Raw genomic sequence first — 13,742 nt, forward strand, 5'->3', positions numbered from 1 at the left:
CCGGGGACAGTGCTCAGGCCCTGAGTCTAAGGCCCAGTACTGGCAAAAAAAGAATTAATGAGTTTACGGCAGAGGACAAAGGAGCCAGACCCAAGGGTGCTGCCCACTCCACATGGTGAAGCACTGCAAAGGGTCACTGAACAGGTGTCATCCTGACACTAACACCAACAGAGGTGGCTGTGAATGGCCGCCATGACAGGAAACAACCCCCAGTACCTGGTGGCCTGCTGGGGGAAATGCCAGGGCAGAGCTGCTGGGGCTCCTCACAGATCGTCACAAAAGCACCCCACTACCCAACAAGGCCACTTGTGGAATACAACCCAGAGAATCAAACTCAAATGCCGAGTCCCAAAGAGACATCTTCACACTCGTGTCCACACTAGATTATTCAGATCAGCTAGAACATGGAAGAAAGGAAAGCCATCAGTAGATGAACAGCCAACCAAAAGGTAGGATACACACACACACACACACACACACACACACACACACACACACACACACACACGAGTATTTAGCCTTGGTTTGTTTGGGGATTTTTTTTTTCCCTATTGGTCGTGGAGCTTGAGCTCAGGCCTGGGCACTGTCCCTCAACTTTTTGTTTGTTTTTGGCCTGGGGCTTGACCTCAAGACCTAGGTGCTGTCCCTGAGACTCTTTGTGCTCAAGGCTAGCACTCTACCACTTGAGCCACAGCACCACTCCCGTCTTCTTCTGAGTAGTTAAATGGAGATAAGAGTCTCATAGACTTTCCTGCCTAGTCTGGCTTTGAACTGTGACCTCAGATCACAGGCTCCTGAGTAGCTAGGATAACAGGCGTGAGCCACCAGCTAGCTCCCAGCTCTGAGCTCTTTTGCTCAAGGCTAGCACTCTACCACCTTGAGCCACAATACCATGTCCGGTTTTCTAGTGGTTAACTGGAGATTCAAACCATGATCCTCAGATGTGAGCCTCCTGAGTAGCTAGGATTACAGGTGTGAGCCACCAGCATTTGGCTGGGATTTTGTTTTGTTTTGTTTTTTGGGCAGGATGCTCCTATGTAGCCAAATTGGTTTTTAATTCCAGACCCTCCTGCCTAAATCTCCTTGTGCTGGAATTACAGGTATGCACCACTACACCTGGCTGTCTTATAAAAGAAGGAAAATGTGACATATCTACTACCTGAGTAGACCTGAGGACATATTAAGTGGAATAATTCATGTAGCAAAGACTACTCATGAGACACCTAGCACGGTCAAACTCAGAGACAGAAAAATAGAATGGTGACTGCCTGAGGTTGGGGTAGAGCAAAAAATGGGGAGTTGCATCTAGTTAGAACACAAGGTTTAATTTGCCAAGTGGAAAGCATTCTGGAGATTGGTTGCACAACAGTGATCACTAAACAGAAAACCTAAAAATGAAGCTTTTATGTCTGTATATTTTGCCACAATGTTAGAAATATTAGAAGAGGAACTCTTAAAACACCACTAGGGCTGGGAATGTGGCTTAGTGGTAGTGTGCTTGCCTAGCATGCATGAAGCCCTGGGTTCGATTCCTCAGCACCACATACACAGAAAAAGCCTGAAATGGGCACTGTGGCTCAAGTAGTAGAGTGCTATCCTTGAGCAAAAAAAAAAAAAAAAAGAAGCCACGGACAGTGCTCAGGCCCTGAGTCCAGGCCCTAGGACTGGCAATAAAAAAAAGAAAACCCACTAGCTTGTAAGGGGATCAACCTGCTACTTCATTAAAGACAACAAATTATCACATTTACAACATTAACTCTATTTCAGAGTAATCTAAAGGAGTACTAAAAGAGGTAAAGATATTTTATACAGAATTCCAGGTTATATATGAGAAAAACATACCTTGCAGCTCCTAATAAAATTAGACTCAAGCAGTGATTATTGATTATTCTAAATCATTAGTTTAAAAGTAGGCGCTTTGGTTGATGTTGCTCACACTGGTCACCCCAGACACTTAGGTTGTAGGGAACAGGAGGACTAAGGTTCTAGGGCCCAACTTCAAAAGAAAAAGCTGAATGTGTTGTTCCAGCTAAATGGGGAAGCACAAGAAGAGGATCACAGTCCAGGCCACCCCAGGGAAAGAGAGCAAAAAGGGTTATGTGTGGGCTCAATCAGTAGATCACCTGTCTAGATGGGGGGGGGGAGGGAGAAGAGAAGGGGAGGGGAGGGGGAGGGGGAGGGGGAGAGAGAGTGAGAGAGAGAGAGAGAGAGAGAGAGAGAGAGAGAGAGAGAGAGAGAGAGAGAGAGAGAGAGAGAGAGAGAGAGAGAGAGAGAGAAAGAGAAAGTAGGGAGCTTTATAATGAAGCGGTCTGAGCTACCACACTGCTCAGGTCACCATTATGAGAAGCAAGACCCGCAGACACTTTGAGTCTCAAAGTCATGAAGTAGGAGGAACACTACTACATCCTCCTATCCTCATCAAAATGGAATCTGAGTTGAATTGCTAAGTTATAGTCTACAGACAAAATAAGGGGTAAGGGGTACAAAGGGAAAAAATTACTCATAGGGGGATCAGTCAAACCCAGAATAGTTGTAGAAAATTCTCAGGACACATGATCCAGTTTCTTCAAAGTCAACTTCATGAAAAGAGGACAAGGTGGTATGAGGTGGGGAATACAACTGACATACCATGTGGTCCATGTTTATTCTGCCATTCGAAACAAGCCCAGACCTGGGGGGGAGGGGAACCTCAGAGGCAGAGCTCTTGCCTGTCATGCTCAAGGCCCTTGCTCTGTCTGCCCAGCACTGTAACAAAATAAAATAACAAGCTGGTATTAGTACTCAAAAGGCTGCGATCCAGAGGCTGGACCAGGCAGACAAGTCTGAGCGTTCCTTTCCAAAATAGCCAGCAAAAATCCAAGCTGCTAGTATGGCTCAGTGGTAGAGTACCAGTTGAGCAAGAAAACTAGACAAGCTCAAGGTCCTGAGTTCAAACCTCAGTATGGGCGAAAAATAAATAAGTCAGGTATGGTGGCATACCAGTATTTGAGAATCTGAGACAAGAGAATCATTAATTTGAGGCCAGTCTAGGACACAGTGTGACATTCTTTCAGAAGGAAGGAAGGAAGGAAGGAAGGAAGGAAGGAAGGAAGGAAGGAAGGAAGGAAGGAAGGAAGGAAGGAAGGAAGGAAGGAGTGGGCACTAGTGGCTCATGCCTATAATCCTAGTTACTTAGGAGACTGAGATCTGAGGACTGTGGTTCAATGGCAGCCCAGGCAGGAAAGTTCATGAAACTCTTTATCTCCTATTAACCACCAGAAAACAGGAAATGAAACAACCAAAAAAAAAAAGAAAAGAAAAGAAGGCAGGCAGGCAGGAAGGAAGGAAGGAAAGGAAAGGAAAAAGGTTCAACTCAGGGCTGGGAATATGGCCTAGTGGTAGAATGCTTGCCTTGCATACATGAAGCCCTGGGTTCGATTCCTCAGCGCCACATACATAGAAAAAGCCAGAAGTGGCACTGTGGCTCAAGTGGTAGAGTGCTAGCCTTGAGCAAAAACAAGCCAGGAACAGGGCTTAGGCACTGAGTTCAAGCCCCAGGACTGGCAAAAAAAAAAGTTTCAACTCAAAGATATTTTTACATTGGTAATATGGAAGAATTGTTATTAACTTTGTTACATGTGGTAAGGACAATATAGTTACTTACATAACAGGTTTAGAACAAGAAAATATACCTCCTGGGAGCTGCAAAGCCCTTCTCTCCTGCAGGGAGGTATACTTCCTAATGCATACCCCACCATGCCTGGGCACTGCCATAGAGTACACGAGCCACCAGGCCTGTTCTCCATCCCACAGCTCAAGCCTTCCCCTCCTACAGGACTCGGAAGCCACACTGAGCAGCAGATTTCACAGACTGGAGGCACACTAGAAGCCTGGAAGCCTTCCTGGGGACTCCTGTCCAGCCTGGAGCTATGCATCCTCACCTCCACTGCACAGATTAAGAAAATGGGTAAGGAGCAATGTGGAAAAGCCACCGCCAAAGGCACTCATCCCAGCCCTTCAGAATGAGGAATTCTGGCCAGACCTGGGGAAAGACAGGCTGACTCCATTCCACCTGACTTGTAAGAGGAAGAAAGAGAAGAGGGGCTGGGAATGTGGCCTAGTGGTAGAGTGCTCGCCTAGTATACATGAAGCCCTGGGTTCGATTCCCCAGCACCACATATATAGAAAATGGCCAGAAGTGGCGCCGTGGCTCAAGTGGTAGAGTGCTAGCCTTGAGCAAAAAGAAGCCAGGGACAGTGCTCAGACCCTGAGTTCAAGGCCCAGGACTGACAAAAAAAAAAAAAAAAAAGAGGAGAGGCCACAAAGAACTCTGTGCCTTCTGGCTATTTCAGAGGCCAAGGGCTCTGCAGAGGCCCTGAAGGTCTGTCAGGCTCCAACCCACAAGCTCTGCTCTTCACTGTACTCTGCTCTCTCACAGACCTTGTCCCTGCCCCTCCCTCCCAGGTCCAGCCCTGACCACCCCCAAGCCACAGGCACCTTATGCAAGCAGGGCCATAAACCCTGCTTTAGTCCCAATTTAGGCTGTTTGCCTGGTGGCCTCTGCCCTTCGCTAAGTCCCTAGGGCTATGGGAGGCAGGTGTGACCCCCTGCCCTGGCAACCCCTGGGCAGGGCAAAGGCCTTGCACAGTGCAAAGCTCATCCCCTGCCAGCCCCAGTGCCAGCACCAGAGCCAGCAGACACCCTGGCTGGGCTAGAGTCCCAACATTACCCGGCTCTCCTCCCAGGCCTCCGAGGCTCTCCTCCCAGACCAATAAGCATCTGGCTTATTGTTACTTATTTTTGGCCAGTCCCGAGGCATGAACTCAGGGCCTGGGCACTGACTGAGCTTCTTTTGCTAGCACTCTACCACTTGAGCCTCTTCCGCCTTTTTCTGTTTATGTGGTACTGAAGAATTGAACCCAGGACTTCATGCATGCTAGGCAAGCACTCTACCACTAAGCCACATTCCCAGCATGGCTTATTATAATTATTATTTCATTCTGGGGTTTGAACTCAGGGCCCCACTGCCTTCCTGAAGGAAGTAAACATGGATGCAAGGGCAGGGCCTTGAAATTTCTACTACGCCTGCATATCCATCCACTGCCCTCCTGCCACCTCTGCCTTGCCTCTGGTCCCAGTGAGGGGCTCCCAAAGGGACTCTGTGTCTATCACAGGGCAATGCAACCTCCTACAGTCACAGTTCTGAGAAGAGAATGAGGTACAGGGACATAACTCACCTCCCTACATCCCCAGGCTCTTTGTGAACATGCAGAAACCATGATGACACTTTCCAGAGATGAGAAGGAGACCTTCCAAGAGAAAGCCCAACAACTCCTCACAGCCCACTAGAGTGGGACTCAAGGGACACACTGGGCATGTCCAAAATATACTTGCTGAACATCTCTCTTTTTTTTTTTGGTCAGTTGTGGGGCTTGAACTGTGGGCCTGGGCGCTGTCCCTGAGCTTTTTAGCTCAAGGCTAATGCTCTACAACTAGAGCCACAGCACTACTTCCAGTTTTCTGGTGGTTAACTGGAGTTAAGAGTCTCAGGGACTTTCCCGCCCAGGCTGGCTTTGAACCTTGATCCTCAGATCTCAGCCTCCTGAACAGGTAGGTAGGATTACAGGTGTGAGCCACCAATGCCCAGCTTTCTTTTTTTTTTTTTTTTTTTTTTTTGGCCAGTCCTGGACCTTGGACTCAGGGCCTGAGCACTGTCCCTGGCTTCTTCCCGCTCAAGGCTAGCACTCTGCCACTTGAGCCACAGCGCCGCTTCTGGCCGTTTTCTGTATATGTGGTGCTGGGGAATCGAACCTAGGGCCTCGTGTATTCGAGGCAGGCACTCTTGCCACTAGGCTATATCCCCAGCCCGTCTTTTTTTTTTTGAGACAGGGTCTCCTTAGGTGGCTCAGGCTGGCCTCAAACTGAAGATCCTCCTACCTTAGCCTCCAAAGTGTTGGGATTACAGGCATGCACCACCATACCTGGCTATACTTGCTAAATCTTCACACTATTATCATGGTATGGTTGGTTCATCTTTCTAAATAAACACTAGGCCAGCAACCATCAAGCTGTGCTTTACTAAGATTCCTAGCACTCCTCTGCTGCTCCCCCATCATGAGCTTTCCTCTCCGTGCTCAATCACAGAATCCATGCAGGCCCGTGGCCCAACGGTGTCCCTGTGCGGGGCTGCTTACCAGACCCTCAGTCTCATCAGCTGCCCTCTGGAAATGCGTGGCCAGCACCATGTAGTCTCTCATAGGCTTGTGGCACTCAGGACACTTGGTTCCATACCGGATGAGCCGCACAGGGTCTGGGTAGAGGGGCAAGGCTGGGAGCAGAGGAGCAGCACCGCCTGAAGTGGAGCTTGGCTTGGGGGAGGAAGGGGCCATGGCTGTGTTCAGGGGAGCGGGCACAAACATCTGGTCAGCGGATATAGGCTTCACCAGCAGCTGTGAGCACTGCATGACGAGGCCCTTGCCCTTGTGGTCACGCGCATGCCGGAGCAGGCTGCACTTGTTGAAGAAAAGCAGTGTCTTGGAGCAGAGCGTGCACAGCACCTCAATGTGAACGCTGCGTCGTGCGTAGTGCTGACCCAGGCTCTTCTCTAAGGCGAAGGCATCCCCACACTCCAGGCAGCAGTAGCCGCTGGCCGGCACGTGGATCCTGCTGTCTACAGGCGGGCTGAGGTTGGGCGCATAGAGGGGCACAGGGTTGGAGCTGTGGAGCACCTTGTTGAAGACCTCCACAATAAGGGGCGCAGCCTTCCGCACCTGGTGGACCAGGGGCACAGACATGTGCGTGGGCTGCGGCGGGCCCCGGCCCTGGGTGGAGGACTTGGCTGTCACAGACGCTGCCACACTGTGTGGAACCAGGTTCAGGTTGGCCAGGTGCACAGCTTTGGGCAGGAGATTGGCTGGGGCCGGGGTCGTGGGCTGCAGTACTGTGCTCTGTTGCTTCTTGCCTGCCTGTGAGCCCAGGACTACACCCTTTGGGACCCGAGGTCCAGCACTCTCATCCCCTCCACTGTCCCCCCGGAGGTTCGCTGAGTCTGTGCCCACCTCCAGGGGCTCCTCTGAGGGCAGGGCCAGGCCCTCATCCCCCGGCACCTTGCCTGGCGCCTCAGTGACGGCACTCTCCATGGGGGACCCACCGGGGGACTTGCTTGGGTCATCGGGGTCTGGCAAGACCCTGGTCACAGTGCGTTTGATTTCCCCTGATGATGTCTTGATGGTTTTGATTCTGACTTTGGGAATGGCTGGCGGGGAGCCCCTGCTGCTACTGTCACTGCAGGCACTGCGAGGGCTGGCGCTATGAGGGCTGTCCAATGGCTTAATGCTTTTCCTCGTGGCCTCCAGAGGGCTCCGGGGACTCTTTGGTGACTTGGGCATTTTGGGGCTGCCTTTAGAGGCCTCTTTAACAGGCCCTGAGGGCTCTTTGGGGTGGCCAGGCTGGTCCTCCTTGGTGACACTGGCCACCCGCTTAGCCTGCAAGGCCACCAGTGCTGCAACGCAAGAGGATAGCTTGGAGTGTGCTGGCTTCAGGCGCTGCCTGGGGGGAACCGAGGAGCAAGCACTGACCTCTGGAGCAAGCTTCTTGGGCTCTCCAGTACTGTTGGGGCTACTGAACCCCAAGGCTTCCCCAAAAAACCGGCTGGAGTCCAACTCCTTGTGAGGCTCCACAGCCTTTTGTCCCCCATGCCCTGGCTCCTGACGGTTTTCTAAGGGCAAGGGCTCTGGCTTGGGCTCTTTCTTACAAAAGTGGTCAAACATGTGCAGCTCTGGCACTGGAAATTTAGCCAGAGCCTCAAGGACCGGGCCCCCCATGGCCCCACACCCAGGCGGCGGGGGGAAGTAACTATCTGTGTGCTTGGACTTAATCACAAACCCATTGTCTTTGATGGGGTCCTCAGGCTCTGGGCTGGAGATTGGACTGAACTGGTTGAAGGTGGGTAACGGCTCTGACTTGAGAGGCTCCAGCTTGCCAGGGAAGCTCCTGGCGCTGTCTCCATTCACGACAAAAGCAGACTCAAACTTCCCACAGTGGTGGGGCTCCATAGGCAGCTCTGAGCCCCGGAATCCATTGTGCAGGAGGCTGGGCGCGATGTGGTCTTTTTCCACTTCAAATGACTCCTGGCGGCTAGTGTTCTTGACTATGACACTCACGGCAGGCACATCTGGGGCGGCCCCCGGGTGCGACAAGGCCACGCTGTCATCCATGCACAGGCCTGTGGGCTTGAGCGGACTCTCATTCTCCTCACTGGGGGTCTGGATGGCCTCCTTGGCATCCAGGCTGGTGGGGTCAGGGATGTCAAAAGCAGCCAGAAGGTCATCAAAATCGGGAGTTTTCATGTCCCCCATGGCTGGATGCTGGCAATGGCTAGAACAGAAGTGAACAGCGTCAGTGACCCCAGAAGCACAGTGACACCATCACCACATCCCTGCCCACCAGCCACGCGGAAGTCACACCTGAGTCTTCCCCAGAGGTTTCTGTGCTGCTAGGAGGTAGAGAAGGCTGGGAAGAGAAGCTTGTGCACAGTGACAAGCCTGCCTGCCACGTTTTACACTTCCATCCTTGGAAGCTCCTGACTGGCTGCACAGAGGGAAGAGAGGGCGCCCCTCCCACACTCTAAGTTCTCAGGGGGCATCGTCGCTTTGTGATCACAGGCACGCACCAGAAGCCACTCGCTCAGCCTTTCTCAGAAAGCAGTGCTCACACGCGTGGTAATGTGTTCTTTTCATCCCAGCTACCTGAGAGGACTGAGCACAAGGATCACAGCCCAGGCAAAAATGACGAGACTACCAAAAATACAATGGAAGCAAAAAGGACCTGCCTAGCCAGCACGAGGCCAAGTTCAAACTCTAGTACCTAAGTAAATAAGTGAATAAATCAATAAAAACAGCATTAAACACTTTCTTTCTTTAGGAAACTTCTGATTCATATGTGAGACTTAACTTTATACCATACTCAGATGCCTTTTTCTCTATTCAGCAAGTGCACTTGATTCCTTGACTTGGGCCATTTAATGGACCAAGGAAGGAACTCTGGTCCTCTGTGTCTAAGCCGAGAGCAAATTTCACTTACAGGAGAGATGGTGGAACCCTCTTGGGGATAAAGAATGACTCCAGACTGGCAAATTGGTACTAGGCCCTCTCTTCAGAGAAGTTTCTATTTAGGAAAGGTCTAGAAACTTTTTAAAGGGTGACTATCAGTTCCCATTCTTTGGTAAGAGGGTCTATTAATTCATCTAGGAAACTTCAGCAAACATTTAAGTGAACATATGAACTGGGTAAGAGGAACGAAGATCACCTTCATTTTGAAAGGGGCTCATCAGGCCTATCAGAAGTGAGATTATGGCAAAACTAATAAGTAGAGTTTCACTGCCAAAATTGCACCCCCCAAAAAAAACCCAACAACTAAATTTCATAGGACTTGAGTGACAATACATATGCTGTCTCTGTGTGTGCGGTGTGCATCTCTAGGTGGCGTCTTTTACAGGGAACTATGAACAGTGGCGTTCTTAAGCCACTGGAAAGTGCTGAACTGGAGCTGAGCACTTCATAAATTACCTTCAATGGTGGACCCCACCCCCAAGGCACACACTGTCACATGGCTCTTGAATGTCCTCCCAGGTCCATCTGCCTAGAGCCTGGCGACCAGCTATGGCTGTACTGAGAGGCAATGGGACCTCTAGAGGTGGGGTCTGTGGACAGAAGTTAGAGCACTGGAGATGACCCTTGAAAGGGCTTGGGAACCCCAGCCATTCCCCTTCCTCACATTTTGCTTTTTAGTTGCCATGAAGCAAACAGGCTGCTTCATTCATGACAGACGCCCACTATGATATGTGGGCTCACCACAGATCCAATGCAACAGAGACAACTGATCATAGACTGCAACCTCTAGAATCAGAAGCCAAAATAAACCTTTCTGGGTTTTTTGCCAGTCCTGGAGCTTAAACTCAGGGCCTGGCACTGTCCCTGAGCTTCTTTTGCTCAAAGCTAGCACTACCAGTTGAGCCACAGTGCCATTTCTGGCTTTTTCTGTGTATGTGGTACTGAGGAATAACAGGCTTCATGCATGCTATGCAAGCATTCTATCACTAAGCGACATTCCCAGCCAAACCTTTCTTTTTTAAGTTGATTGTCTCAGGTCTTCTGTTACAGTAATGTAACGCGAACACTTAACATAAACAGAAGTATCCTCAGTAAGTGGTCACCAGAAACATCACTATGGGTCTAGGAAAGTGGCTCCAGTACCAGCAAGTGTGAGGCCCTGAGTTCAAACCCATGCACTGGGAGGGAAAACACTACTACTAAAGAATTCATGAGGGGCTGGGAATATGGCCTAGTGGCAAGAGTGCTTGCCTTGTATACGTGAAGCCCTGGGTTCGATTCCCCAGCACCACATATATAGAAAACGGCCAGAAGTGGCGTATGGCTCAAGTGGCAGAGTGCTAACCTTGAGCAAAAAGCCAGGACAGTGCTTAGGCCCTTAGTCCAAGGCCCAGGACTAGCAAAAAAATAAATAATTAAATAAATAAATAAAGTTTATTTAAAAAAATTCACGAAGTGTATTTTCTGTGCATGTGTATGTGTGTGCATGTGTGTGAGAGAGTTTGTGTGTGTTTGTGTGTGTGTCTCCCAGTACTGGGGCTTGAGCTCAGGGCCTCATACTCTTACTTGGCTTTTTTGCTCACAACTAGTGCTCTACTACTTGAGCTACACCTCTACTTCTGGTTTTTGCTGGTTAATTGAAGAAAGGGCCTTGAAAATGTATATGCCTGAGTTGGTTTCAAACCACAATCCTCTGATCTCAGCCTCCTGAGTAGCTAGGATTATAGGCATGAGCCATCAGTGCCTGGTTATGAAAAAGTGTTCCATTGGGGCTGGGGATATGGCCTAGTGGCAAGAGTGCCTGCCTCATATACATAAGGCCCTGGGTTTGATTCCCCAGCACCACATATACAGAAAATGGCCAGAAGTCGCGCTGTGGCTCAAGTGGCAGAGTGCTAGCCTTGAGCAAAAAGAAGCCAGGGACAGTGCTCAGGCCAAGAGTCCAAGCCCCAGGACTGGCAAAAAAAGTGTTCCAACAAGAGTCACATATTTGGGCTGGGAATGTAGCTTAGTGGAAGAGTGCTTGCCTAGCATGCATGAAGCCCTGGGTTCGATTCCTCAGTACCACCTAAACTGAAAAGGCTGGAAGTGGCACTGTGGTTCAAGTGACAGCAAAAGAAATTCAGGGACAGTGCCCACGCCCTGAGTTCAAGCCCCAGGACTGGCAAAATAAATAAATAAATAAATAAGTCACACACTCAAAATACTTAGGGAGCCAATCACCTGGAAGAACAAAGCTGGGCTGTAAGCTTTATGAAGAGGCTTATCTGTCTCATTCATAACTACCTTCCCCATTAGGTACTCAATAAATATTTGTGGAAGCAATAAAATAAAATCTTCATGTTTGCAAAAGGCATTAAGGCTGTTGCAAAGTGAAATTTGAAATTTAAACACAAGTACTTAAGAGTATGTATAAACAGGGAAGTTATGGCAAATGATTACCAGTGAAAGCAACTGTAAAGGAACATTTAGGGAGAAGCAATTCTAATTATACTTTAAAAATAACGTGTTCTAAGCTAACCGTTCAACAACCCTGGGCATTGGCTCAGACAGTTCCCTTAAGACACCACAATGCTGGTTTCATTACCAAAGGCCCAGAAGACCTCAAAGCAAATTCAGACTTGTGGTCCTGCCCTCACTCAAGACCTGCTGCGCCACAGCTGCCTAGGCTGCGTGGTTTCACTTCCTCACACCTAGCAAAGATGTTCACAAAGCGGACACCATCCTGAGAAATGAGAAGGAGATCGTGAGCTGGGGTGAGGGATGCCTGGGTACATGCTCATCTGGGGAGGGGGGCGGTCTCAGGTATGGCATGCCTGTGTTCACAGAAGTACTACTCACCATGCCCAAAAGGAGGAACAACCAGGTACCTAGTAGGGCAAGTGGGTGGTAAAATGGGGACATGTGCATACATGTAATATGATCAGCCTTAAAAGGGAAGGGCTGGGATTGGGTGCCAGTGGCTCACACCTATAATCGTAGCTACTCGAGGGGCTGAGATCTAAGGATTGCAGCCCAGGCAAGAACATCTGAAAGACTCTTATTTCCAATTAACCAGAAAAGGCTGGAAATAGAAGCTCTGAGAAGACTCAGGCCCTGAGTTCACATCCCAGGACACACACACACACACACACACACACACACACACACACACACAAAGGGAAGGGGGCTGGGGATATAGCTCAGTGGTAGAGCACTTGCCTAGCATGTGTAAAGGCCGGGTTCAAGCTCCATGCCCCCCAAAAAGGAAATCTGACATGTAATATATAGCATGGAAGAATCTTGAAAACATTACACTATGTGACACAGTATCACAAGTCAAGTCTCAAAAGACAAATGTGGAATGACTCCACTTGTGACGCCTTAACAGAAGGCAAATTCGTGGACAGAAAGCAGAGTGGCGGCTGCCAGGGATGTGGGAGGGAGGCAGGGAGCCACATCACAGGAACAGTTTCAATGGGCGATGACACAGGTTCTGAAATGGGAGCTGGGGAGGGCTGCATGCTTGAACGTACTTAGTTCCAATGAGCTATACGTTTACCAAGTGATAAATGTTGGGTTCATTTACCAACAAAACAAAACAAAAAATCCAAGGAACAGAAAAGCTGCTGTATGGGAAGTGAGCTCTGGAAGGGCGGCTGAGGTCAGCCGAGCACCACCGTACCTCCGCCCGGCTCTCAGAACAAGGGTGTGGTGAGCGCCACTGCAGGAGTGGAAAAACGACCTAGGCACATGGTCTGGTGTCCACACACCACCTGCGAAGAGAAAACAAATGCTGCTTAAGTGGGCTTGGAGGTAAACATTAAAGCAGGAAAGAAAACTAATGAGTGTTCTCATCTATTCTCTTCCATATCTTCCACTGTGACCTGGACCGGTCATCTCATCCTCGCATCATCCCTGCCTCAGCTTTCCTTCATGTCATCCCTCACGCCTCATCTCCCCTTGTCCCATCCCTCTTCACCCATCCCTTCATGTCCTCCCTCCTGAATCCTCCCTCCTCACCTCTATCCCCTCATGTTGTCCCATCTCACTTCATCCCTTGAGTCATCCTGTCAAGTCATCCCATCATCCCTCCCCTCATCATCCCTCCTCCTGTCACCTCCTCCCCTCATCCCACCTCCCCTCATCCCCTCCTCAGTTATCACCTCTCCTCCCCTCAGCCCTCCTGGACTCATCCTCTCAAGTCATCCCACCTTATCTCAGCCCTTCCTCAGTTATCCTCAAGTCATCCCTCCTTTTCTCATCCCTTGTCACTCACATCATGTGTCCCTCCTTCCCTCCTTGTCATCCTGTCATCTCTCCACACATAATCCCATCATGCCAACCCTCCTCAGTCATCCCTCAATACCACATCATTCATCATCTCATCCCTAAAAATTTTAAGTGAGAATATCTTATTTTTAAGTAAGGGAAAACAAGGGGCTGGGAATGTGGCCTAGTGGTAAAGTGCTTGTCTTGTATACATGAAGCCCTGGGTTCGATTCCTCAGCACCACATATATAGAAAAAAGCCAGAAGTGGCGCTATGGCTCAAGAGGTAGAGTGCTAGCCTTGAGCAAAAGGAAGCCAGGGACAGTGCTCAGGCCCTGAGTCCAAGGCCCAGGACTGGCAACAAAAACAAAACAAAACAAACCTTAAGTATGGGAAAACAATC

At 49.7% G+C, this 13,742-nt stretch overlaps 1 protein-coding gene across 4 annotated transcripts in view; it reads right to left on the reverse strand.

Annotated features, from left to right (window-relative positions):
- Positions 1–13,742, reverse strand: part of Znf592 (zinc finger protein 592) — a 34,577-nt gene that overhangs the window by 11,693 nt on the left and 9,142 nt on the right. For 2 of the 4 annotated variants that reach the window (XM_048330106.1, XM_048330105.1), the window contains exons 2-3: positions 12,754–12,844; positions 6,174–8,355 (exon numbers count right to left, since the gene is read on the reverse strand). In XM_048330106.1, coding sequence (XP_048186063.1) covers positions 6,174–8,336 — 2,163 coding nt within the window. In that variant the 5' untranslated portion in view covers positions 8,337–8,355; positions 12,754–12,844. Of the gene's footprint in view, positions 1–6,173; positions 8,356–8,444; positions 8,803–12,753; positions 12,933–13,742 lie in introns of those variants that run through there. The other 2 variants (XM_048330104.1, XM_048330107.1) reach the window with 2 other exon arrangements.

This window comes from Perognathus longimembris, chromosome 20, assembly GCF_023159225.1.
Source record: "Perognathus longimembris pacificus isolate PPM17 chromosome 20, ASM2315922v1, whole genome shotgun sequence".
NCBI classification, from domain to species: domain Eukaryota; kingdom Metazoa; phylum Chordata; class Mammalia; order Rodentia; family Heteromyidae; genus Perognathus; species Perognathus longimembris.